General features: G+C 41.4%; 4 protein-coding genes across 8 annotated transcripts in view; 2 read left to right on the top strand and 2 right to left on the bottom strand.

Moving 5' to 3' along the window:
* Positions 1 to 600: 600 nt before the first annotated feature.
* On the bottom strand, positions 601 to 4,688 carry timm17b (translocase of inner mitochondrial membrane 17 homolog B (yeast)). Its single transcript, XM_034590338.1, has 6 exons — positions 4,581 to 4,688; positions 3,466 to 3,565; positions 3,320 to 3,383; positions 2,850 to 2,978; positions 2,651 to 2,761; positions 601 to 2,177 (listed from the first exon to the last, which is right to left on the bottom strand). Exons 1-6 carry the CDS (start codon positions 4,604 to 4,606, stop codon positions 2,101 to 2,103), a joined length of 507 nt encoding a protein of 168 aa, XP_034446229.1. The 5' UTR covers positions 4,607 to 4,688; the 3' UTR covers positions 601 to 2,100.
* On the top strand, positions 4,622 to 8,973 carry pqbp1 (polyglutamine binding protein 1). 2 transcript variants are annotated; one of them, XM_034590336.1, is made up of 8 exons: positions 4,622 to 4,720; positions 6,015 to 6,082; positions 6,180 to 6,291; positions 6,787 to 6,887; positions 7,599 to 7,637; positions 7,751 to 7,921; positions 8,012 to 8,069; positions 8,581 to 8,973. In XM_034590336.1, the coding sequence occupies exons 2-8, from the start codon at positions 6,016 to 6,018 to the stop codon at positions 8,729 to 8,731; spliced, it is 699 nt and encodes a 232-aa protein (XP_034446227.1). In that variant the 5' UTR covers positions 4,622 to 4,720; position 6,015; the 3' UTR covers positions 8,732 to 8,973. The 2 variants fall into 2 exon arrangements, with proteins under 2 accessions (XP_034446227.1, XP_034446228.1); XM_034590337.1 differs by lacking the exon at positions 7,599 to 7,637.
* gpkow (G patch domain and KOW motifs) lies at positions 8,148 to 15,286 on the bottom strand. Its single transcript, XM_034590333.1, has 11 exons — positions 15,075 to 15,286; positions 14,334 to 14,503; positions 13,226 to 13,371; positions 12,082 to 12,188; positions 11,590 to 11,794; positions 11,321 to 11,453; positions 10,258 to 10,441; positions 10,047 to 10,167; positions 9,885 to 9,954; positions 9,335 to 9,420; positions 8,148 to 9,230 (listed from the first exon to the last, which is right to left on the bottom strand). Exons 1-11 carry the CDS (start codon positions 15,257 to 15,259, stop codon positions 9,105 to 9,107), a joined length of 1,533 nt encoding a protein of 510 aa, XP_034446224.1. The 5' UTR covers positions 15,260 to 15,286; the 3' UTR covers positions 8,148 to 9,104.
* Positions 15,287 to 16,873: 1,587 nt separating this feature from the next.
* LOC117764494 (membrane-associated guanylate kinase, WW and PDZ domain-containing protein 1) overlaps positions 16,874 to 25,133 on the top strand; it is a 36,803-nt gene continuing 28,543 nt past the window's right edge. The window contains exon 1 of one of the 4 annotated variants that reach the window (XM_034590328.1): positions 16,874 to 17,230. Coding sequence is in view for 3 of the 4 variants with exons in the window: in XM_034590330.1 (XP_034446221.1) it covers positions 17,655 to 17,737 (83 nt within the window). In the remaining variant the exon portion in view is untranslated. Of the gene's footprint in view, positions 17,231 to 17,520; positions 17,738 to 25,133 lie in introns of those variants that run through there. The other 3 variants (XM_034590330.1, XM_034590331.1, XM_034590327.1) reach the window with 3 other exon arrangements.

The raw sequence follows: 25,133 nt of genomic DNA, 5'->3' as shown, positions 1-25,133 counted from the left end.
TCATATCCACATGGTGCAGCTCAGTCTGGAGCCTGGGAATCCAATTAAAGCCGCTTGCTGCTAATTTCTCACCGTGTGTAAAATAAATAAAAAACTGCGATTGCTTCTTGTGTTTGTTTTAATCTACATAGAAAAACAAATGGGAGGAATATTAAAACAAACGCGTCCCCATACCCTCGGTGGTCAGCCGTCAGGATTAGAGGCGCTGAGCCGTTTAAAAGGGATGACAGGGGAAATCTTTCAGGGGAAGGAAGGTGGAGAGAGACCTGGAGGAGTCTCCGCGGCCCAATGGGGGTTTGTGGCACCATTAAAGTTCAAATAGGAAGAGAAGAGAATATTAAGAAGTTCAGGAAAAGGATGGAAATGATAGATTGAGTTAGAGAAAACACTTTCAGGGATTTCTGACAGAAGCAGCAGGGTGCACTACCAGGAGAGAGGAAACCAGGGGGCGCACTTCCACAGCAAATAACCACAGATGAGATTGAGCCCGAGAGCATGAACAGTAGATACTGTGCATTATCATTCACCTGTGCACAACTTTAAGCTTTCAAAAGCCAGGACTGTGACAAATAAAGAAAACAACAAATCAAAACCTTCAAGAATATTTGATGCCTTTATTGTTAGTATCAACTTCTGCACGATAAATAAATTAACACGATACACAAAATAGAAATTCTCTCTATACATAGTTTGACAGTGAAACACTGGATTGTGCGGCCCCGTCTCCCTGCCGAGGCAGATGCTGCCACTTAAAGAGAGCAGAGAGACGTGGGGGGGTTTAAAAAGTGCTTGATGGATAAAGCAGCGATCAAAGAGAAGACGGGTGCTTCATAAGAACCAAGGTGAACTGAGCCAGGGACTCGTTTCTAGCAACTCAGCAGTTTTCACAGACATGACTTGAACAAATCCATTCCAGTGTGTGAAGATAATATTTGTTCAGAGTTACAGAAGCTGCCGGTGGTGGAAAAGTGCAAACAAAAACAGGAATGGGGTTTTTTTTTAAGCTAAGACTCGACTTAAGCACACAAACGATTTAAAAACACTGTTTGCATTGATTGTCTCCGTTGATATATAATTAAAACTTTGACATAGACTCAAAGAAAACATGTGAGAACAAACTCAACTTTTCATGAGGCCCCATCTTCCTTTATTAAAATGTTTCTCTTAGGTCAATTGATCATTATTTGCAGTTTTTCTAAATAATCTGATTAATGCAATGATGTGGTGAAATTTCACTTGGATGTGTTTGTGATGTTGCTGTGTTTTGTCGTTGTCTTGACTGAGCAATTAACCCAGAATCCAAACATAAATGTGTGTTCATAATGTTGATTGTGGTTTTATTTACTTATCTCTCTGCTTAGCTCGCCCTCTTCTTACCAGGGCAGATGTGGCTAAGTTGGTAAATGCCAGTCAATAGAATTAGAATTTTTTATTAGAATGATTTAGTTTAGTTTGATTTCCGATGGTTCATTTAGCATTTTGGTTGTCGTACATTATTTGTTAATAAACATCACATGTTCACAGGATCTGCTTCTTCAATATCCCTTTTGAAAAGTTTCAGTGCCAAACAACATCCTCCACCCCCTAAATGGGGTTTACTATAATACTAATATAGTACTAGAATACAATTCTCAATGGTAAAACCTCACTGAATAAATATGTTGTTTTTACTACTCACACACAACTACTTTTCTACTTATCAGCCATTTAACCTTTAAAGTTGAATAAATCTATGACAGTTCTAAAATCTTTGGATTCTTGTTCATCATATGTTCAAACTGATCAAACTGGTTCAGTATTTACATTTCAGAATTGCACATTGAACCCAAAGAGGTCACAGCAAAGTGACAACAACCCCTGATGCATTAAAACGTTGCATGAGATGCTGCAGGTGCAGACATGAGGTTTGTCAGAAGGATCCTCGCTCACTTAAACATTCACTTAAAACTAAAACTCACAGTACTTTGTTCCTGAGGTATAAAACCTGAAGTGCAACTACTTGACACCACTGTAGTGACCAGTATCTCCACCTGATACCTGCTGTAGTACCTCGGTGTCCCTGCTACTCTTTGGTGGGACTCCCTGGGTCCACAGCTGCTCTCATTCCTTAACGCTTCCTGACACTTGTGCTGCATCTTTTGGAGGCAACTGACTGGGGTCGTCTGCAAAGGGAACAGCTGCAGGAGAAGGAGAAAGAGGAAAACACAAACAAGTTGGTTTTGTCAGGTTCAGGTTTCTATGGTGGCACATTGTCTTCCACGATATATATAGAAAGGTTATCCACACCTACAAGGTCAGTGTCTCCTGCTGAATTAATCTTTTGATGTGCTAACCTTTTCTCAGGCTGCTACATCCACTTCTCCAGTTATTGATTTCCATCATTTCACAGAAAAGTCTCAGAGAAAATGTTTAACCTTTTTCATTCAGTGTGTGTGTGTGTGTGCGAGTAGATTCAGACATTGACAGCGCATCACAATTAGATTCGCTTGTATTTCATGTACGTGGTAAACCGTGCAATTTTTTTTTCATCACAAGAAGTTTGCAAATTTATGATATTATTAACGTATCATAAATGAGAAATTAAATTAAACATTGTCAGCTAACTGTGGCCATTAATTGGCTTTTTAAAAAATACTTCAGCTTCACTTACGATTCTGAAACTGCTGCGCTGTGTATCTGGTGAGGAGGATCCCAAAACCCTCAATGAGAGCCAGCAAAATCCCCCCCATCATGGCAGAGCCCATCATGGCTAAGGGCCCACCTGGAGAAAAAAACACAAAAGGTGGTGTCACTGAGGTGGTGTCAAGCTCACTGGTAAGATCAGTACGACTGTATGGGCTTGTTCTTACTGCGCGCTGCCAGGATAGCTCCAGTCAGCGCTCCGCTTGTTATAGAGTTCCACGGGTCTTCTTTCCCTCTGACGCGAACCAGACCACAGTCAATTGTGGAGAAGAGACCCCCCCACACAGCAAAGCTCCCTGTAGAACCACCAAAAACAAACCTGTGAGTAGAGGAAGTATTTAGACTGCCTCATTTATGCACACTTCATTGTGTGAATGGATACAATTTCCATAACTAAAGCAAACAGGCTGAACTTGGGGTGCAACAGGAAAGGGTCTGAAAACCTTTGTAAATTAGAGATTCAGTTTTTGATTAATGGCCAAAATGGCAACGTTATCATATTAAATTAAATCTACAGTATAGTACACTTAAGTGTGTACATAGTGAAAGGTTCTGAATACTTGCTGAAGCTGCTGTTTTAGGTTCTAATGTAAAGTTAACATTTAATCAGCGCTGCTACAACAAACCACCTCCTCACCTCCAATCTGTGGAGCTCGTACTCTCACTGCATTGGTGCTGCCTCTCAGTCGGTGTGCGACACCCTGAAACATTAGAGCACTGTTCAGTTCTGCCTTTGGAAACCTGATGTGATTCAGAGAGCAAACAGTAATGTTCTGAACTCACAGCAGGGGCATTACGAAAGCCCTTGAGTGACTGGAACACCCCTCCACCGATTGCACCCATGGTGAAAGCGCCGCCGCAGTCGTCCACTATCCTCCACGGACTACAGGCAGGCATCAAGAGGAGAAAGGATGTTAATACAAGCATGAAAAGTATAAATACCTCCACTCTGTCATGTGTAATGTGTATTGTAATGTGTAATGTGTAAATGTAATCATATAACGATCAATGCTGAGTAATGTCTGCACAAAAAAATTCTAATCTGGATTATTGCAGAGAGAAAATTTATGTCATTACAGCTCAGTTCACGTTGTGCTATCACAATGATTTGGATTATCAAGTCAATATCTGATTTGTTAACTGACAAACAAAATGTATGTCAATATTTTTGCTTAAGCCATCATATGTACAGGTTTGAGTACAAAACTCTCAGAACACATTAACTGGTTTGTCTACACATTTATAAATCTCAGTACACATATACAGGTTTGTGTTCACATCTATAAGTCACTTGTATAACTCTCTGTACACATTAACACATTAGTATATGCAGCCACAGGTATATGTACACATTATTAAATCTCAGTACACATGTACATGTGTGTGTAAACATGTATAACTCTCTGTAGACATGTACAGGTTTGTGAACACAATTATAAGTGTCTATACACATTTATAAATATCTGTGTACATTTCTACATCACAATCAACTTTCACATATCATCACACAACACATTTACAGATTTTTAACACACATAAAACTACACATCGAGCTACAGGTTCACAGCTCCACACACATTTGTTAATGAAATGTCTATAATAACAGTCCCATAGCAATATAAGTAACATGTAAATTACAGTGTTTGGCGTATTTTAATTCTGTTTACCACACTGTCGCCATAGTTACATTAAATGCTGCTGGATCTTACAGTTGTTCCTCTGTGGACACACTGACCCCAGCTTCATCTCCTGCACTAAGCTAACATGCTAACAGGCTAGCTCAAAGGGACAGGGCCTCTCTAATCACACTGGGTCCAGTTAAAGTTATTAAAAACACACACAGAGTCCGAGGCTCGGTGTTTCTGATCAATCAGGGAAATGAACGGTGTTAATCTCACCAGGGCTCGCGGGCATATTCCTCCATGTTTGTTGTCGTCGTCAAGAGAGCTGCGTGACGTCATCCCAGCGCGCCGCACGGACCTGCTGTTGTGGTTGAAGTCGCGTTGTCCACTCGTTGGATCTTATTTTCCTGAATCAGGTAAAGAAAAAAGCTTTTAATTCATTATTATCACATAGAAACTGTGGGTTTGTTGTTTGGGTGTTTTCTGCCGGACACACACGTGTGTTTGCCGGTTTATTTTTTCAGCTGTGTGCACCGAGTCCCCGAGTCTGATGCAGTTTGGTTCAATTAAACCTCACATGTCTCACAGATCTACCCTTTTTCTTGTTAAAATCCTTTGTTGTTCAAACTCGGAACTCGAGCAGATGGAATTGACGTTGATTAAAAGTCTAAACAATCAGACACGTTTCACCAGGAGACACAGAGACACACAAGCAGCAGCATGGAGGAGAGGAGGCTGAAAGGAGCTTCTGGTCCACAGCTTCAGGGGGAAGCTGCTGGTTTATCTGACATTAAAACCACATCAGGCGAAGTGCAGGTCTAACAACTCCTGCTACGATCCCAGAGGACCCTAACCCAGCTTCACACTCTGCATAACACGTTTTATGTTTTGGATAAAAACACAAAAACGCTTCAATACCACAGTTTGAAGTTGATCATGACTAAAAGTCCAGTCTAGACAATCGATGGCCACTGTTTTGTTCGACCAACAGCCCAAAAGATGTGTTTTAAAAATTGTAGTTGTAAAATTTGGTAAACTAAGGCCACAGAAATATCTTCCGTTTACTAATTTTGTCTGAATACATCTATGATATTCAATTTACTGTCAATATGACAAACTAGAATGGGACTCACAGAGCTCATACCTCCGCCAAAGCCCAGCAGGGACCTTATGAAACCACATTTAAATTCACTTGATCTGAAGTTTTATTTGCATCTGCACCAAATTGCACAAACTCATCATTCCCCTAAACATGCCTGAGGTTTTTCATCAAGATCCATCACTTGTTATCTGGGAAAATCCACAAACTGTAAAAAAAAACATCTCACCATGTTAGAGAAAGTGAAATTCTGATCTGGATCTGCACAAAATGTAATGTGTTGTGTGGAAATCGGTTCAGTACTTTTCGTGTAATCTTGCTAACAAATAAATGCTGATGAAAACTCCTTGTGGGTGGAGGTAAAAATCATATATTTATTATAAATAAATAAAAATACTAGCTGGAGATACAAGCATATAGTATTTGGCTGTATAATTAATACTTGGTACAATCAGCTGAAAATAAAGTTTACTGTCAGTCCAATATCATTCTTACATTCACTATTGCGCTCATGTACTAACTGTATATATATATTTTTTAAAAAGCCAGTAGATAAAATCTCCCAGTGCTCGTTGCCTCATGACTCAATCCCCCCCCCCCCTGTGTTTCAGGATGCCTCTACCTGCGGCACTGCTGGCCCGCTTGGCCAAGAGAGGGATTGTGAGACAGTCGGATCAAGGTACCAGGAAACCTCTTCTCGCCCTTCAGTCATTTCTTTTCTTATGCTTCATACAGTTTTGTGTCTTATAATAACTTTTATCCTCTTATTCAACCAGAGGTAGATGAGGAGATTATTGCAGAAGATTACGATGACAACAACGTAGATTACGAAGCCAGCCGAGTAGAGAATCTTCCTCCGAACTGGTACAAAGTGTTTGACACTGCTTGGTATGTAAACTTCATTTCTACAATATGTTTTTACTGTCAGTCAATACATTTACAAAGCTAACATTTTCCCTTTGTAACAGTTTCAAAAGATTGAAGTCCAATAATATCTGTCACTGCTCAGGTGTTTTTATTATGGGGTTAAACACAGCAGATTTATTTTACTATGCAGAAACTTCAACCTGTTACTGTTTATGTTAAAAGAAACAGGATAAAACAACATTTACATTCGCAGACTTTAAAAACGTTTTGAGCTATTTCATGGTTATGTTGGCTTTGACACTCTGCAGCTATATATGCGTTTATGATTTTATAGTTTAGTATTGTGGGAAATAAGATTCTGTTTTATGATTATACTATTATTACACGTGACAGTTTATTTTAACCATCGAATAAATTCAATCAATCACTTTCTAACTTATTAACATGAATCAGGTCATTCATGACTTTCTGGCTGCAAACTCATGTGTTGTTTTTATTTTTACTTCACACCTGCAGTGGTCTTCCTTATTACTGGAATGTGGAGACAGATTTGGTGGCCTGGCTGTCCCCAAATGACCCAACTGCAGTGGTATCAAAGGCTGCCAAGAAGATAAGAGGTATGACATTATAAAGCCTCTGCACTCTGCTAAGATGACGTAGGTGAGGATGACGACTTCGAGTATATCCAGCCGCAGCAGGGGCACACAGGAAGTTTATCTTCCAGATGTGGTTAAAGTGAGGGGTGGGGGAGGGAGGGAGGGAGGGATTCAGACTCACCTTCACCATACAAATATGATCATGTCAGCTTTACTGACATTTTGGCTGTCAAGATTGACACAGAGTAAGCTGGTTGTAATTGGTTAAAACACAGGAAACCTGGGGGGGGGGGGTGCTGGTGAATGTGAATGAGGGGATGGCTCTGAAACACTGTTGAGTCTTCTCTGTGCCACGGGACTGACTCAACTGAGATGTGATGACTCTGGAGACTTGTCCGCACTCTCACAAATTAATTTTGGCACCATGTAAATTGATGTGGTTGGACAGGTCAAGGGCAGTAATTCATTCACGGAGGAGCAAATACAATGCAGAGTATTTACTCTTTGCTTGGGTGAGGGTAGGAGCTGCTTTAAAGTATGTTAGGTCCGTTTAAATGTTCTGTAGGTTATGTGGAGTCCAGCAGATTTATATTGGCACAGCCTGATAGCCTCTGCGGGGTCCAGTAAAATGTCAAAGGGTCATTTACCATGAATGCTGGGCCTCCATAGGAATGTTCACCCAACTGTAAAACTGTTTATTGATCTATAAGTTAATCTGATTAATGATCCTAGTTGATGTCCTGTCACCTGAGACATCAGAAATCATTGCAGGTATGATAATTTTTGCAAGTAATCTCAGAATGCAGTTTGTTTTCTGCCAAACTTTGGCAATAGTTTATTGAGTGACAGCTGGCTTTTATTAAATCTTTTTTGTCTTTGTCTAGTTGAGGGAGGAGAAGAAAGAATCGAGAGGCAGTTCGAGAAGCTAGATAGAGAGCGAGAGCGGGAAAGAGAACGGGAAAGAGAGCGAGAGCGCGAAAGGGATGACGCGAGGGACAGAGACAGAAGAAAGCCGAGGAGGGAAGACGTCGCACCGTACAACAAGAACAAAAGAGGTAACGTTTACATCCGGTATATACTACACAAGCATTTTCAAACCAATGTTGTTTTATATGAATGGAGGTAACAGTCAATTTTTCTCTTAGGTAGAAAAGATGATGAGATGGACCCCATGGATCCAAGTGCTTATTCTGATGCTCCAAGGTATTTACACCACAGTAATTACAGTCATGAAAAGGTCACTCCACCATGCTGTGGATTAAACTCACACATAGTTTTTCTGTTTTGTAGTTTTTAATTATCTAATGTACAGTTACAACGTAGAAAGCTTCATTCAGAGGACACAAGATTTATGAGCAGGTGTAACAATGTCATATCGATTCAGCTTGAAAAACCAGTGGCTCCTACAGTTCCCATAGATAAACATAATTCATGTTTTCATTTGATAAACTCTTGTCTTTCAAACACCACACCTCCTTATTTTTACTGCTTTTGGTTATAAATAAGCACAAAATCAAAAATCAAATCAATGACATCAGGGTTATTTTCACAAACTTGACAAAGCTCCCCCAGAGACACAGAAGACATCGTTCCCACCATCTGAGTCAAACTAATCACGTCCATTAAACTCTTATTGTTGGAGTGACCCTTTAGAAGACATGATCATAACATATCAAGTCAAACTGTTTATTACAACAAACATTCCTCTCCACAGGGGGTCGTGGTCCACTGGGCTGCCCAAGCGTAATGAAGCAAAGACGGGTGCAGACACCACGGCGGCAGGGCCCTTGTTCCAGCAGCGGCCGTACCCGAGTCCAGGAGCCGTGCTTCGGGCTAACGCAGCCAACAAAATACCCAAGGAATGATCTTCTGACCCAGGACGAGGACGCAGCTCTTCTTTGCATTAATGACGGACAGCTTTTCATTAAGTTTTCTTTCCATTGTGAAATAAGTGAACGTGTCGGAAACTGGAGTTTAGTGTAACAGCGGTGAATTTATACTTTTGTCGAGCAGTTGTAAATATGTTTTTATATCACCTGAAGATTGCCCCTTGTTATTAGAACTATTGGGCATCATTTGCTAATAAATCTAAAGATGACTGTGAAAATGACTCATTGCTGCTTTTGAATTTGTTTTATTACAACGTTGCATTAAAAGGATTGACATTTTTCTGAATATTTCAAAAGTCCACATTTAGGGAGACGAAAAAGAAATGATATTTGAATAAAAGTCAGTCGATCATTGGTCGGTTGCTCCTACATAATGACACATGGAATCATAGTCCAGTGTGAACACCTTCTCGTTTCGATCGAGCTGAACTATTGCTCTGCACTTGTTCTTGTCCCGTTGGAGGATTCGTCCGACCTGAACAGACAAACGTAAACACAGCCATTAGAAAAAATGAATCACATTCACATCATTAAACCAGTACGCTGCAGGAAAGATGATCCAGCAGATCCATTGCTCACCTGACCCCTGTGTTCACCCAGTACGACCATTATAGAATCATCGTCCCTTTTTGGGACAATGGTTTCCAGCATGTCCTGCTTCACATCTGTTGGATGAAGAGACAGAATGTGATTCACCTCAGAATTTATATGGTCCCGGGCACCAAAGAACATTTCTAAAGCTCTAATGATTATTCTTTAGAGAGGTAAGGTTATTGTAATTTTACTCTTCATGACAAAGCAAATAAAAAAAGCATCATATGTCTACTTTAAAGTCCTAAAATCCTCCATCGAACCTGGACGTAAAAACCACAATCTGTGTAGTTCTCACATTAGCACTACTGCCTCAGCTTTGATCAAAGAGGAACAGCAAACAGCTACGAGCAGACGGAAGTACCTGGCTCCAGGCTTGTCACTGTAACACCTTAGTTTGCCAGATGTAATGTGAAAATTAACACAATTTGCACTTCAGTTCTTGTACAATTCTAATTAGCAGATAAAAAGTCACTGGGGGGGAGAGGGAAAACTGGAACTAACACCAGGAGAGGCTGAGATGGAACTAATGACTCACCGTCTAGCAGTCTACCCTCTTCAGTTCGACACACACAGGTGGTGGGTGTCAGGACATCCTCCACACACATCTGGAAGAAAACAACACTGGTGTTAAAACAGAAACACAACATTTGTCATGATTAAAACTGGGATCTTCTGTGACTGGTCTGCCCTCTAGTACCTTTGAGTTGTAGTACCTGCCCCCTTTGAAAGTTTTGTCTATAAAGCGAACTTTCAAGTCTCTCTGGAGCCATGAGCGGGGAGCAGGTGGCCGCCTCGCTTCTTTAGATGAAGGCTTCTCTCTGGAGAGAGGAAAAACAAATGTGCAGTAAGTTCACTCCAAGAAAACATTGACCAAGATATTGAAATTCAAAGATTAAGTGCAAATGTACCTGTCTTGACTTGATTCTGTGTGTTTCCTCTTCCGGTCATCTTTTCCTCCATCTTTCTCTGAAGACTTGTGTTTTACCTCGTCACCACTACTTCGCTTGTCTTTCTCCTCCCGTCTCTCTCGCTCTTTCTCCTTCTCTTTCTCTTTCTCCTTCTCCTTCTCCTTGTGAGCTTTACTGAGGTGACCTGGTCAGACGATAAACAGTGTTACCAGTGTGACATTAAGTAAAATGTGCAAACTTGTTATTCTTGGTGTGGGAAGAAAATCAACAGTGCCACTTGAGGATAACCCTGTTTAACGCAGTCAATCATTTCATTAAAGATTAATCTGCCACTTATTTTCTCAGTTAAGTGTTTGTTCTATAAATAGTAGAAAATTAGCATCACAGATTCCCAAAGCTCAGAGGCTGAGATATTGAAGAAGCTTTGTTTGAACAACAGTCCCAAACTTCAAAATACTAAATTTACTAACATAGAACAAAGGAACATTACATATCTAGCAAACATTCATGTTTACTTTAAGAAGAGCAAATCCCTTTTTCTTTTCTTGCATTTTATCTTTAATTATTCCGTTTTTCTGCGAGTGTGAGAAATCTGCAGTAGCTCTTATAATGCCGTTAACTTCCATTATCAGAGAAATAACTAAGAAATGTGAGAAATCATAATTTAACTAACACTGAATTAAGTAAAATAATTAATCGATTATCATAATTGTTGATTAATTTTCTGTTGTCAAATAATCAATATATAATCCATCTTTACACAAAACAGCAGCCTCCTCCAGATCTCTTAACTCAACCGGACACTTCACACATATGATAATTTAAGTAAAATATGGCAACAAAAAACCTTACATTTGTTACTAGTCATTTATGTTTAAGAACCTTCATATAGTCATTAACTAGTTCATACATAATACAAAAAACATACATTACAATAAGATACAAAGAAACATGGGCTGATTATGTCAAAGTGGACGTGAGATATTTTCTAATTTAGCACCAATGATCACAAAATCAAAGTCCATTAGAATCGAGAGCTGTTTTAATTAATGATGTTACTCACTCAGGTCTTTGCTGTATTTGTCGTATTCCTTACGCTCAATCAGTTTAAGAGCGTGCTGGCTGATTGTCGCAGTCTTGCCACCAATAGCCAGCTTCACCACAGCTCGAGCGTTTTCTGGATCAATGCCTTCAATCTGCAGCACATGAGAAATAGTTAAGAAAGAAGTCAGAGAAAACCATATAAAGAAATAAGAAGTAGTGATGCAATATCTTTCTTCTGTTTCTGGGGATGAGTGTTGAGAGGCAACAGACATTTTAGATTCACCGTACCTTCCCATACAGGTCCTTATGTGCCCCTGACACCACCAGCACACAGCCCCCGGGACCCATCACTAGTTCCTCCTCCTTCTCCCGCTCCTCGCCTGGCTTGGGGGGTCGCTTGTGTCTGGTGGGCTCCAGATCCTTTATCTCTGAACGATCTGCACCAAGACCCAAACCTCTCAGACGCAGCTGGGGTTCGATTGGCTTCACATCCCTGTGGCAGACGGGAAACATCAGCATTCAAACAATAAACAGGGTTCCAGCTCATGTGTAGGATGTGAAAGAGGTTAAAGTGGGAAACAGCTTTAGTTTAGAGGGTGAAATTAAGATGATGAAACATGAAAGATCCAATGAACCAAAATTATATAAATATGTGAGAAGTAGCAAATCCTCATATTTGAGAAGCTTAAGCTAGTTTTATAACTCCACAGTGGTGCACATTGATGGTTATGTTAAATTAAGAGAGGTGGTGACAAAGCAGGGGGTCAGTTTGTTACTTACTGTTTGAAGGTGCGTCCAATGCCTTCCTCTTTTTTCCATCCCATCCCCTTCAGCATGGCGATTCCATAAGCCCCAACAGGAATGCTCTCATAGTCTGCCTCAGTTGACTGACGGACAAAAACATTAACATAAGATATTCAATTGTACATTTGTAATTAAACTTGTGTAATATCCGAGTTATGAAACACAAAAAACTGTCTGTGGCATAGAAGCAGTTTGTGATGTTGGTCTTACTCAGCCTTTTGGCTTCAGGCTGTCAGACTCAGCTCAGGCTGATCAAAGTGACCAGGCAGCAATCCTCATCAGAGCAGTGGCTCTGCTCATCTCTCTCTGCTGACGGCTTCCCCTCTGAGGGAAGCTGAGAGGCCACTGTCGCAGGCTAGACTGCATTAAAATGAGCCGGGGGCCAGAGTGAGGAGGTTTCCCCTGACAGGCTCATCTACAGTGAGTGAGAGCAGACATGGGATGACAGTGACGAGGCGTGAGAGGCCTCTGATGAGAGGCACCAGAAAGAAGTACGATTGGTTGCCTGCATGTCTCTGGGGAGAATGCTGACGCCTGTCTGCCACCAAGGCCTTACTGGACTGAAAAAAGTCCTCTGTACCCTCACATATGCACACAAGTGTGAATGCACACAGGGCATCGTTGTCCTCAGTTGTACTTCACACACTCAAATTACAATATCTGACTCAAAGTAGCCCATCTACCAGACATTTAATAAGTGGCTTGGCCTCCCTGCTAAAATAAATATTACCATTGCATTTGAGCAAGGGAGAAGAAAGATTACTAAACTCTACCAATATGCATGTCCCTGGTGTGGAGGTAAGTGTACTTGTATGATAACATGATATAAACATAGTACAACAGAATAAAAGTTCTACCTTAAAAACGAAAACACTTAACGATAATTCATTGGACACTTGATTCACTTCATCTATCTGATCGAATGAATAAATGTGACCTTGCTTTTTTATATGTATATATTTTTTCTATTCCAATTGAGACAATTAATCCTCTGATTCCGCTTCAAATGTCTCTAAAAAAAGTGTCTCAACACTGCAGAACACAAGAATCTTTACTGGTCCAACGACTGAACGAGAACCAACTCGACTGCAGATTGGAGAAAATATCTGTTGGTACTTACGGATTCAGGCCGCAGATCCACCGCTATGTGGTCTCCATCCTCAAAGCCCTCGGGCACTTTGTTTTGCATCAACAAGGGGATGCGGAGATTCGGGTCAGTTTGTGTCTGGGGGCCATTCTCCCACTGCTCAAGCTGCTTCCGTGAATCTACAAATTCAAAGAGGTATGAGGGAGCATTGTTAAGAGAGCTACTAGGACAAACAAGCACACAACTAAAACATCCAACCACGCCTTACATGCATTGCTGTATGAAAACGTTTGAGCACAACTACATATTCAATTGATCTTTAAGTCATTTCGAGTCATAATTTATATAGCACCTTTAAAACAACCATCGTTGACCAAAGTGCTGAACAGGCTTTAAACAGAAATAAGTCGGTAAAAAGTAGAATAACAGAATAAATGGAAAAAGCAAAACAAAGGTAAACATCATGAACCACTTAGTATTCAAATATTGCACAGATAAAATCAAGGATCTTAAACTTAACTCGATTATAAAGCCAGCGAGAAGACGTGGGTCTTAAGCAATGATTTAAATGTTTCTAGGGTCTGAGCGGTTCTGATAAGGAAAGGTAAACTGCTCCAGAGATTAGGGGCAAAAATATAATATAATTCAAGTGTTGATGCACTGGGACCTGTTCTTCCTGCCTTCAAAATACATATTTCAAATGATGTGACACACAAAAGTGAGGGCACTCTACTACGTCAGTACTTGGTCAAAACACTATTTGTAGCCATTTAGGAATTGTTCTGATCTTGACCCAGGAAGCTTCACCCACTCTTCCTGTAGATCACTTCAAGTAACCCAAAAGCATTATATTTGAACAGTTAGGGGAACACGATGTCACCAAGCCTTTCTACCATTTATTGTTGTTTCAATGAGATAGTAATATATTGTAAATATATGTTGTGTTGCCTACTCACATATTCTACCACTTGACTGTTTTGTGTGATACAAGGATGCCTAAATTTCCCCTCGGGATCAATAAGGTAAATCTAAAAATGTAATATGATTGATTGATTGACTGCAGACGATGCATTTTTCTCCATTCTCTCCAATAACTTAACACATTTGTAACGTGCCCGGCAGAAACCGAACATCAGCATACCCTCGATGAGTTCTTTGACAGCCAGAGACTCCACAGAGTCTTTCTCCCCACTTGTCTCCTGTGTTTTGCCTCCGCTCTCCTCGCTCTGTCCCGCTCGGTCCGGCCTGTGCCAGCGGTTCTTCTGGATCAGGGGGATGATGAGCTCCTTGGGTTTCTCTGTTGGTTTTGAACTGCAACGACAGCGACAAGTTAGACAGCTAAAATAACACGAGGGTTCAATGTGGGTCACTCTTAATGTGAAGGAGCAACAGGATGGAGACGTATCACTTCCTGAGCAGCACTTCTCCACACTGGTCATCTACAGCAACAACACACACTTCCTGCTTGTCACGGTCATGTGACTGAACTAACCAATAAGACGCCAGAAAGGCCTCAGACTAAAGTAAATTTAGAAAGAACCACAGAGGCAGATTCAACACATCAGTACATCTGTTCTTACGATGCTAATGTAAATATTGAAATGTATAAATAGGTATATAACTTTTGTTAACATTATAATTTTTAGTAAATTGACAAACATATGAATGAACTTAACTTTCAACCTCACACTAGCATCCACTCCGCTTCACGAACAATATATTTACATACGCTGAATGTCGTACGTACGTATATTAACCAACAACAATAATTGTTATTAATATAGTTAATTCTTACTCATATCGGCAGGGAAACGTCACAGATACGTTAAAGCTAGCATCAAAACTAGCTAAACGTCACCTAGCATTAGCATACGAAGCCTACCTTTGTAGTTCGTTTCTATCGACTCCGGTGAGAAAGTCTTTGTCTTCTTTGCTGGTCAACGCTTCGGCGGCAGGAACTTTAAATTTATTGAATGTTTTGGTGAAACCAAACGACACCGAGGCTGTTTTCTTCTCCCCCTGCTCCTCAGCGGCAGCGGCGCTTGTGTCTTCCCAGTGCGACGCCATGTTTGTTTGGTAAGCGATAAGAGAGAGGGGGAGAAAGGCATTCTGGGAGTTGTGGTTATCTTTCCCCCGCTTTTGATTCGCCCCGCCCCCCCTCCCCGGGTCGCGAGTGACTACAACTCCCGTCATGCGTCAGAAATTAAAGCTACAACCTGTGGATTAGAGATGTTTGATAAAGATCATTTTATTTTAATGAACAGTGAAGAGACCAACAACACATAGAGTTTAAATATACAAATATATATTCTTAAACACTAGTTAAGAAGTATTAAAAAAAATGTTGACAGATATTTACACATACATGGAAATGATATGCATGTCATTGATAATAATCTGTGAACTAAAGTGTTTTGAATTTCCTATTCATAATGTATTGTAAGGTGATTGACAGCTAATATTATAGATTTGTAATAATTGTATAAAATGTATTGGTGATTATATTCGACTTAACTTTTTATTATTTTATTTTCAGGAATCTTGCACGATTTCATTCGTCTACTCTTTTAAAAGTATTTCTACTGATACTGTTTTTTTAAAAGGAGGGATATTATTAATAACAATAATAATAATACATTTTCATAAACAGTTTTTTAAAGAGTAGGCGAATGAAATTGTGCAAAACGCCTCAAAATAAATTGTAAAACTTTTAGTGTAATATATTCACCAATACATGTAAAATTATAACAATTTGATAATATTAGCTGTAATAAATCAATCACCTTACAATACCTATTATGACAAGAGAAATCAAAACATTTTAGTTCACAGATTAATATCAACGATAATTTCCATTTAGGTGTAAATATCTGTAAACAGTTTATTAATATTTACTAAAACCAGTTATTCGTATATTTAACCCGTTTGGTCTCTTCACTGTTCATTACAATAAAATTGTGTTTATTAAATATCTATAATCCACACTCTGCTAACAGGTCATTGTAGCTTTAATTCCTGACTCATGACGGGAGTTGTAGTCTTTCGTGATCCAGGGAGTGAGTCAAAAGCAGGGAAAGAAAACCACAACTACCAGAATTCCTTTCTCCCTCTTCTGTCATTATTATTATTACTATCATTATCATTATTATCATTGATATCATTGGTGTGTCCTCACTGGTATGTATAACGTCCCTGAGGGTCAACGCTAAATGACATTTGCAGATAACACAACAACAATTAGAAAAACACAACCACATTAAAGGAGAAAAAATAAATAAATGTTTCGTTTTCTGTAAAGACAATTGTGTAAAACATCTCTATGTTTTATAAAGTGTTTTTTTAATGTTGTGTTTTCCATATTGTGGGTGTGTTTCCTGCAAATCTCCTTGTTTTTTGACCCTCAGAGCCACCATAGCCATGTGAACAGGTGTAGCTGGAACACGTTTTCCCATAAAAGTTTGATCTAAACCAAACTGGAAGCATCACAACATCAATATCTGCCTCTGTGACCTTGCTGTAAGTGGATCTGTGCACATGAAGTGTAAAAAGAGACAGTTTGAATGTGATGCTGCCTCCTGAAGGAAAAGTGCTGCTGCAGGTGGAAGGGGCGGATACTTTTAACTCTTCTTATTCCCTCCCCTCTGCTGCCTCTTAACTTCTCAGGTTAAACCGCCTCTCTGGTATTTAATCATTGTTTCCTGGGCGCTTAAGTGCATTTTTACGTGGAGCAACATTAACCCATATAACCACACTTTGGTTTTTTCTTCTCCTTCCTCCTGCTGGACAGACCAGAGGCTCTAATCTGATCCGCGGCTCTGCGCCCGGGAAGCACCGCGGCTGCAGTTCAATGACACCTCAGCCCCGGAGCGCAGCACTGACTCCGACGCTTCTCTCTCCTTATATCAGCTGTTATGATGGAACCACCACATCATGCATCTGCCAGTAATTAACCTGCTCCGTCTGCTGCACGAGGACCAGTCGGATCTGACGAGGAGAGAGAGATAGAGAGAGAGAGAGAGAGAGAGAGAGAGCATGACGGTAAGACATTTTCTTCATGGGCAGAATCAAAGTGCAGGACTTTTGCCTTTTTGTTCTGCACAAGTTCCTCCGGATCATTCACTTGTGACATGGATCCATCCTCCTCCTCTGTTTGTGTTGCATTGCCCACAGCAGTGCAGCAGCTGCTACATTCATACGCGCTGTCAGATTTGTGTGTGTGTGTGTGTGTCTCTGTCTGTGTGTGTGTTCCCCCTCTCTCTCCTCTCCCCTCTCTCTCTCTCTCTCCCTCTCTACAAGATCACCACAGCTCTCAGAGCATCACTGAGAGTCCAAATATCCCGTCAGCCGTGCGCATCCTCCCTGACTTTCTTTGGGATACCGTCTAATTCAATTCTTTTCCACATTCACACAACTCGTGATTATTTAACTACAGGCTTGTTTATTTGTCACCTCAGTCGGGTCAATGTATATAGACGCGTTCAAACGGATCCTCTTTGAAAGGCTGACCTGCTTGAAGAGAATGTGTGTGTGTCAGCGACAAGGCAGGTCAGTATCATCCCCAAATATGAGAAATGTGAGATTCTGTTTTGTGTAACCCAAGTATGTGTGTGTGTGTGTGTGTGTGTGTGTGTGTGTGTGTGTGTGTGTGTGTAAGAGAGTGAGTAAGAGAGAGAGAGAGAGAGAGAGAGAGAGTGTGTGTGTGTGCATGTAAACCAGTCCCACGCTGTGTGAAGAATATTGTGATGATGCTGGCAGATCTTGGGGATAAGTGTCATTATGACAGATGAAGTTTACCTTCTTCAACAGCAGGTGTGTGATTGTGTGTGTGTGTGTGTGTGTGTGTGTGTGTGTGTGTGTGTGTGTGTGAAAAGTTTGCTTACACCCTTTTGTAAATCTGTGATTTTCTTTTTTCCGTCACTTTACCAATCTGCTGCTCTGTAAATTGCCTCAAGAGGTGTCATCTGAAAACCATGTTCGCTGCACCTGTGCCCATTTAGCCAGAAGAAACCCACTGACTTGCAGAATGTACTCTGTGTAGTTCAAAGCCAGGTGTGTGTGCATGCATGTGTGCAGGACCGTGCACGTGTCCCCGCGGCTCTGTGTGTGAGTGTGTGCATGTGTGTGTGTTGTTGCTGTTTGTTTATGGGTGTGTCCCTGCTTGATACAGGCAGCTTGTTTGGAAGTGATGGATGTGCGACCCTGACACAACGCTGTGCATTGCTTTGGGTTTGTGGTGCAGTCAAGGTTACGCTGTTATTACGTGTCATTCATTGGCTGGACGAGAAGAAGAGACGTGTGGCGTTGGACTGTCCACACATGTTCTCCTCCTGCTCTGCTCCTCACACTCCTCCTTCTCAGTCCAAGTTTGAGCAGCCAGTAAGTGGAAATGCTTGTCGAAGCAACTAACATGACTCCGCTGTCACCGTTAACAAGACAGGAGGAGGAAGTGAGGTGCATTTCTCCTCTGTCGTAGTAGCTCACGTCAGCGGGGATTTGCTGATTGTCTAATTATGTACCTCCTGTGTCCTTCAGCATCATGCATATTCATGCTGCTGTGTTAAGGTGTGGTGAAAACAAAGTGTGCATGTGTGTGTGGGCCCTGTGATGTGTGTTTACCCTTGACAGGGCAGGGCTACGCAGGAACACTCTCCCATCTGTGCTCCAAACCTTTGCTCCCAGCCCCTGCATTTGGATTCTGCAGTTGTAGCCGGCTCTATTCTTAGTTCTCAACAGTTCACGTGGAGTCTGATATAAAATTTCGACCACAACAAACGCCATGTCATGCACACGCCGGGACCCTCGCGCCCCTGCCTAGTTTTTTTACTCTGAGATTTAATTTGGACGGGATAAGCCGCTGTTAAGTGGTTAGACTCGGGCCTAGGTGGAAAATCAATAGCCAATCAATGACAGTGTGCGGGTATATACGATTTACACAGTGCCGTATTTGAAATGTCAAGAAGGCAATGAATCCATGTATCCTTGAGTCAGATCTGAGGTGGACAACCGGGATCAATATCAGGTGGTGAGACAGGCAGTAGGAGCAGCGGAGGGTCACCTTCACCCAGCCCTACTGAATCAGCAGTATCTCTCTTACACACACACACACACACACACACACACACACACACACACACACACACACACACTCACACACACACACACTCGCTCACAGACTTGAAGGCCTGCTTAGGTTACTAAACGTTGACCTCACAAAAATGTTCATTATAGTGAATTGAACCTCCCCTCCCCTTTCTTATGAATAATTCATTTTGTTATTATGATTTCCACCGTTCTTTCATTAGGTTACTGCAGCCTCCTCTGTGCTGATTCCACTTTCCCCCCCCCCTCCAATTTCCTTCGAGGCTGGCACCGGCTCTACTTTCTGTATCATCCACTTTTAATTTCCCTAATTTCTCCCCCTGCTTTTCTCATTTCTCTGCCCTGTACCCGCCACCATTGTTGAGGAGCTGATCTGCTCTGTTTAATTAAACTGCGCTCTTGTCCTGATGAGAGCTCATCTCTGATCGCAGCGAGGGGTGTAATGCATCGTGGCAGATTGAGTCAGAGGACCTGTTGTCACAGTGGTCGTCCGCACAGGAGCGGAGTGTACACAACACAACACGCCCCCTGCCTTGACCTTTTTGAGTGGGGGACGTCACTGAGCCAGTGTTATCCTCTCAGGTGAGAGTGTGTGTGTGTGTGTGTGTGTGTGTGTGTGTGTGTATGTGTGTGTCACTCCAATGCCCAACACCGATGTAATCTTACATTAAGTCCGTCCGCATGCAGTCGCAACATGAGCCGCTTTAATAAAATCACACAATGGAATAGATTTTGGATTTACCGATGGCGTGCGGAGAATGCGAATGTGCTTTTCATTCCATATATTCTTAGCAGCTTTTCCATGTATTGATTTTTTTTTTATTGAGTTTCTAAGGGAGGGAAATGTTTTCCGTGCATGTTTATGCTTCTTTTTTTCAAAACCACAAGCATTTAATCTTTTATTTTTTTTAAATCTGCCGCTGTTTGTCTGGTTTGTGATGATCACTCCCGTGCCCTAGATTTGAAAGTGAGTGAGCATCAGGAAGCTTTGGTCCACCCCCGTCGCTCTCACGGTTTGGTGTAACCGTGCGGGGGGGAGAGGTCAGGGCACAGACATCAGACAAGACGGAGAAGTCGGAGCTGGAGAGAAAGCTCTTGTGCCTTTTTTGCGTCTGTCTGCCACTCCACCAGCCCATTGGTTCAGTTGAATTTAAGGTCACTGGTTATTTAAGATGCCTTACTTGGCTAAACTCCAACTCCACCCATGGGAAGATGCAGCGAGATTAGGAGCAAAGTGCTTCACTGCAGGTTCTAGTGAAGAGAGGAGCTCAGTGTTCGAGGTGATGAGTTCAGCCTCAGGGTTTGTTTTCATCATCTTTGTAACTAGAGGAGCAACTAAGACCAAGTCCAAGGTTCATTATGTAATTTTGGTGGGAATTGGTTGGTTCTTTTTCTTAGAGTCAATTTAACATATTTGGCTTTTGGACTGTTGGCCCGACAGAAAACGACAAATGAAGACCTCATATTTTAAAGATGCCATCTTGCATAATACATGGGCTGATGATTAATAGATGCATCATACTCAGTGATAATGAAAATAATAATTATTTGCAGCCCAGTGTGATACTTTCCTATCAAATGATGTGTGCTGCTTAAAGTTTCACCAGTGATTATGCAACGATGAGTTTAAAATATTAGAATTAAAATGTACAATTTCTTGGTATTGTTTACTGCTGTTCCTAAGATTTATATATTTTTTTAATCAGCATTAAATAATCTTAGCAAAAGATAAGAATTGTGAAAAACACCTCACGTTCTATGAGCTGACACATCTTGAAACTGCTTGTTTGGCCATAGGGCCACCACCTCAATATTCAATTGAGCAGTTCACAGGGATGTAAAGTCAGGAGCACGTCGTCACATTTGAGGAATTTGAAGCGGAAAGTATTTGGAACTGTTTCAGCTCTTTAATTCAGCCACTGTGTATTGATGATGCTCTCTTGGAGTTGACCAAATGTGCTGCTTCTGTGCATCCAGCAGTATGACGTGCAGTAACTGAGCATGCATAAAAATACCAAATAAACTTTGCATAAATTCATCGAGCATTCTGCCTGAGCTTGAATGGGCTAATTTCATTATTGTCGGCCTCATTTAGAGCGGAAACAGATCCACAGAGCGAACGTGGCTCCACCGATTCAAACCAACAGAAGCTTTTATAACGCAGAACTACTCGGCTGCTCGTGTAGTGCAGAGACGCTGCTCAGTGGCACGATCATTTACAAGCACACAATCAGAGCCGAGAGTATCACAGTTAGATTAGATCTCACAGCAAAAGCTGATTGTGTTAAAAGTTTCTGTGTCTTTGCAGAAGTTTGACTAACTCCGCCGTAGTCAAAGCCGATTATGTCAGGGAGTGATCCTCCAACTGAGAGACTGGCTTTGATGGGGATGAGGGCCGGCATCTCGATAGACATCAGGAACATGGGGAGAATCACGCAGGCTGACACTCACTGCTCTCGCCCATGTTATTGATACGGGAGGACGAGGCGTTAAAAGCTGCCAACACGTTTCGAGTCCCAGGCGAACACTTGTTTTGTCGATGAATTTCTTATTAATTGCTGTTTGGAATGGAAATATGTGCACTGCGGTCTTCAGCCCACTGCGTAAATCTGTCAAGACAACTTGTTTTTTTCTTTGCCTTTCCAGAGCCACTTTCCGCAGAGCAATTCAATTATTCACTCGTCCTAATTGATGTGTTTTGCTTACACCATTTTTCCTGAAGGTCTTTCAAGACGCTCTCCAGCCCAATGTCAAGTGCTATTCCCTCTTGTCCTTGATTCGTTGCTTCGAGTTGACTTTGAATTATTGAGCTTGATGGCAAAGCTCATCTGTGTAACTTTAATAAATTAGTGCCCTGGAGATCCAACCTGAAATAACGGCTTAGCTAATTTGCCCGGTAATGAAGATATTTCGCTCATGACTATAAGCTGCCAGGAGTAAAATGGCCTCAGCTTTTTTTGCCCAATCACTGTGAAGAATTTAATTGCACAGGACCTGAAATTTTAGCTTTAGCACTACTGCACCATACGGTTTTATTACAGAGCAGAAATTGGATGTGAAGTTTGTTGAGATAAGACTTAAATTACAGTTTAATTCTCTGTAGTGGAAAAAAGGCATATTTCAAACAGGAAACACATTGTGGCGCAGCTGTTCGTACTATAAACTGAGACATAATAGCCCTGAGCATATGCTTTATGCTTTCTGATTAAACAGATGTAGTGTGCAAATGAAGAAATGACCTCTAAGAATAGCCTCCAAGTCGAGAGAGGATGTGTGTTTTTACCAGTGACAGATTGCTGTGGTTTGAAATTACACTGGGGGACCAGGGTTGCAAGCCTTAAAGATCCCGAGCAGGTTGCTGGTGCAGAGGAAGTCAGTGAAACAGGATCTGTGTCTGTCAGCTCTTTCCTGACCCGAAGGTCAGAAATCTCAATAGAGCATTCTTTTTATAGGGTTAGATATCCTTGAATCCGTATATTGTGTCCTCCTCTCTGTGTGATACTGTCGTTCATCTGGAGTCGTATATATTGTTTCTCGTGTTAGTGTCAGTCCACAACTTTGCTCTGCATGGAAATTGCTCGATAACTATCAGATGGATTGTCATGAAATGTCCTAACCCATCAATCCATTGTTGTTAGTGAAATACCCTGAAACAGCTAGTCAATAGATTGCAGTGTCATTTGGTACAAACATTTAATAACTAATGTCCATTTAATAACTTTGACTTTTCATACAGCAACTAAAACATTCCCATCAGCCTCAGCTTCTCATTTTATTAATAATTAGCAAATGTTGGCACACAAACACTGAACTAGGAGGCCAAGGCTGATTGGTTTTACCATTTTGCATATTGATATCAAATAAATATATGTACACAGAAAGGTTCTGCAAACTTCTCTCACTTAATGCAGGCAAAATATCCCTGATACAGTTGAAAGGAATATTGTTTAACAAAGATCACCCACTTAAAACTATATATTTAGATTCAGAATATTAGAATCGTTACAGCAAATGTCATGTGTTCATAGATATTATCACGCCACACATGCCTGTTTTGTTTCACAAACATCTCTGGATTATTTCTGGAGAAATTCCCCAAAATGTCAAACAACAACAAATATCTCACAAAGGGGAAAAATCCTGGATCCAAAGCTAAATTAAATTTGTTCTTTCCTGACCCAAACCACCTCCCTCCAAGTTCCCTGGTAATCCCTCCAGTAGTTTGAGTGTAATCTTGCTTAAAAACAAACAAACATACAAACCAACAAATTCACGGAGCGGGGTGAAAACATAACCTCCTTGTCACAGAGATGACTATGGACATAAGAATTGTACCTGCTATACATCTCTTGTGTATGTTAGCATTGTGAGCATGTTAGCATGCTGACACTGGTATTAAAGAGCTGCAGAGCTGCCAACATGGCTGTAGACTCTGTCCTGTTTAAACCTGAAACATGAGTTTCTGAAAAAGGTCACCATCACACCTTCTCATCAATTTACTGGCACGTGTTGTCAGTGTGAATAAAGAACGGCAGTACGGAAGCTTAATTGGTCTCAAAGCAGATTTACCTTCTTTAGATGTCAATTTACTTTTTTAAAATAGACTTGGTTGTCTAATGTGACGAGATAATGTCGCACACCTTCCTCCCCCGGCCGAAATGGCAACGCAGCGCTCTGTTTCTAATGGACACAGTAAGATGAGTGTGCAGGACCAGTTTGAAACATCAACACCAGCAGCAGAGCGAGAGCGAAGCAGCGTCAGGGCGAAGCGTGTGTCTGCAGCGGGACGAGTCCAGGCTTCAGCGGACTTGACAGGCCGGGGCTCATTAAACCCCAGTCAGATGCACGAGGTCAAGACAACTGCAACACACTCCATGCGCATAATGTAAACACACAATCTCGACTGTGTGGGCCCAACGTGATAGGATAATACCCTCAGACATATATTGGTTGTTTTATTTTTAGCATTTTAATCAGTCCTGCTGAGAAATCTTAGATAAAGCAGGAAGAGACTAACAGCTTATAGAATTAAGATCTCGGATTGATGCGCATGGGAATATGTTTTGAATGATTGGATGGAGAAAGTTTATGCTTTTGTTTTCATTCCCGTCTCACGACACACTTAATGCACGTTGCATCACAGCGTTTTCTGTGTGGGTGGACAGACGGACGGCTGGCTGGCTTCGGGGAAGCAGGTCGACAATGTGGCTGCAGAAGGTTTCACAGCAGGGAAGAGGGAGAGTGACTGGGGGCTCTGTTAGATGAGGATGAAATGATAAGCATAATTTCGTGTTAAAACATTATCTTCAAATGCTCTGGAACAGCAGTGACAGCCATTGGCTTTCTCCCCAGCTGCAACCCCGACTGAGGTGCAAGTTGTGTGTTTTGGGATTCTCAATGTTGTGGCAACCAACTCGACCGTTTCCCAAGCTCTGACTCATGTCACCTGAGCTCAAGTCCTATTCCTCTGCCAACCACAGGCTGTGTGATGGTATCTCTATCGGTGCAATCCCCCTTTTCTCTCCTCTCCCTTTAATCTCGATCTATCTGTCTGTCAGTATTGTCACCATATTTCTCTTTTCATCTTTTAATCTGTCAACTCCCTGCTTTCCTCTTCTTCATTTGTCAATTTCTGTTAAAAAAAACCCTCCAGAGACCCCCTCTTTTAGTCGGGCATGTAGGAGAGAGGATAGAAGAGGAAGAGCATTGTCAGATCTGCCAGTCGGATGACCAGTCAATTGGAGAGGATTACTTCTATCCTGTCCTTCTCACACAGTCTCATTAGGTCTGCCGGGCCCAAGGATCCAGGGCGTCCCTGCCAGTGCTGGACAGTGAAACCTCT

This window comes from Hippoglossus hippoglossus, chromosome 7 (genome assembly GCF_009819705.1).
Source record: "Hippoglossus hippoglossus isolate fHipHip1 chromosome 7, fHipHip1.pri, whole genome shotgun sequence".
NCBI classification, from domain to species: Eukaryota; Metazoa; Chordata; class Actinopteri; order Pleuronectiformes; family Pleuronectidae; genus Hippoglossus; species Hippoglossus hippoglossus.
Note: the sequence above shows the minus strand (reverse complement) of the source record. Positions and strands in the feature narration are given on the sequence as shown.

Coding starts and splice junctions, on each gene's coding strand:
- gpkow (XM_034590333.1), bottom strand. CDS start 15,259: ATGGCGTCGCACTGGGAAGACACAAGCGCCGCTGCCGCTGAGGAGCAG. Junction 12,189..13,225: donor TGGATCTGCGGCCTGAATCC/GTAAGTACCAAC, acceptor TTTGTCCGTCAG/TCAACTGAGGCAGACTATGA. Junction 11,795..12,081: donor ATTGGACGCACCTTCAAACA/GTAAGTAACAAA, acceptor CGTCTGCCACAG/GGATGTGAAGCCAATCGAAC.
- pqbp1 (XM_034590336.1), top strand. CDS start 6,016: ATGCCTCTACCTGCGGCACTGCTGGCCCGCTTGGCCAAGAGAGGGATT. Junction 6,292..6,786: donor AAAGTGTTTGACACTGCTTG/GTATGTAAACTT, acceptor TCACACCTGCAG/TGGTCTTCCTTATTACTGGA. Junction 7,922..8,011: donor GTACAACAAGAACAAAAGAG/GTAACGTTTACA, acceptor TTTTTCTCTTAG/GTAGAAAAGATGATGAGATG.
- timm17b (XM_034590338.1), bottom strand. CDS start 4,606: ATGGAGGAATATGCCCGCGAGCCCTG. Junction 2,979..3,319: donor ACGAGCTCCACAGATTGGAG/GTGAGGAGGTGG, acceptor GTGGTTCTACAG/GGAGCTTTGCTGTGTGGGGG. Junction 2,762..2,849: donor AGCTATCCTGGCAGCGCGCA/GTAAGAACAAGC, acceptor TTTTTTCTCCAG/GTGGGCCCTTAGCCATGATG.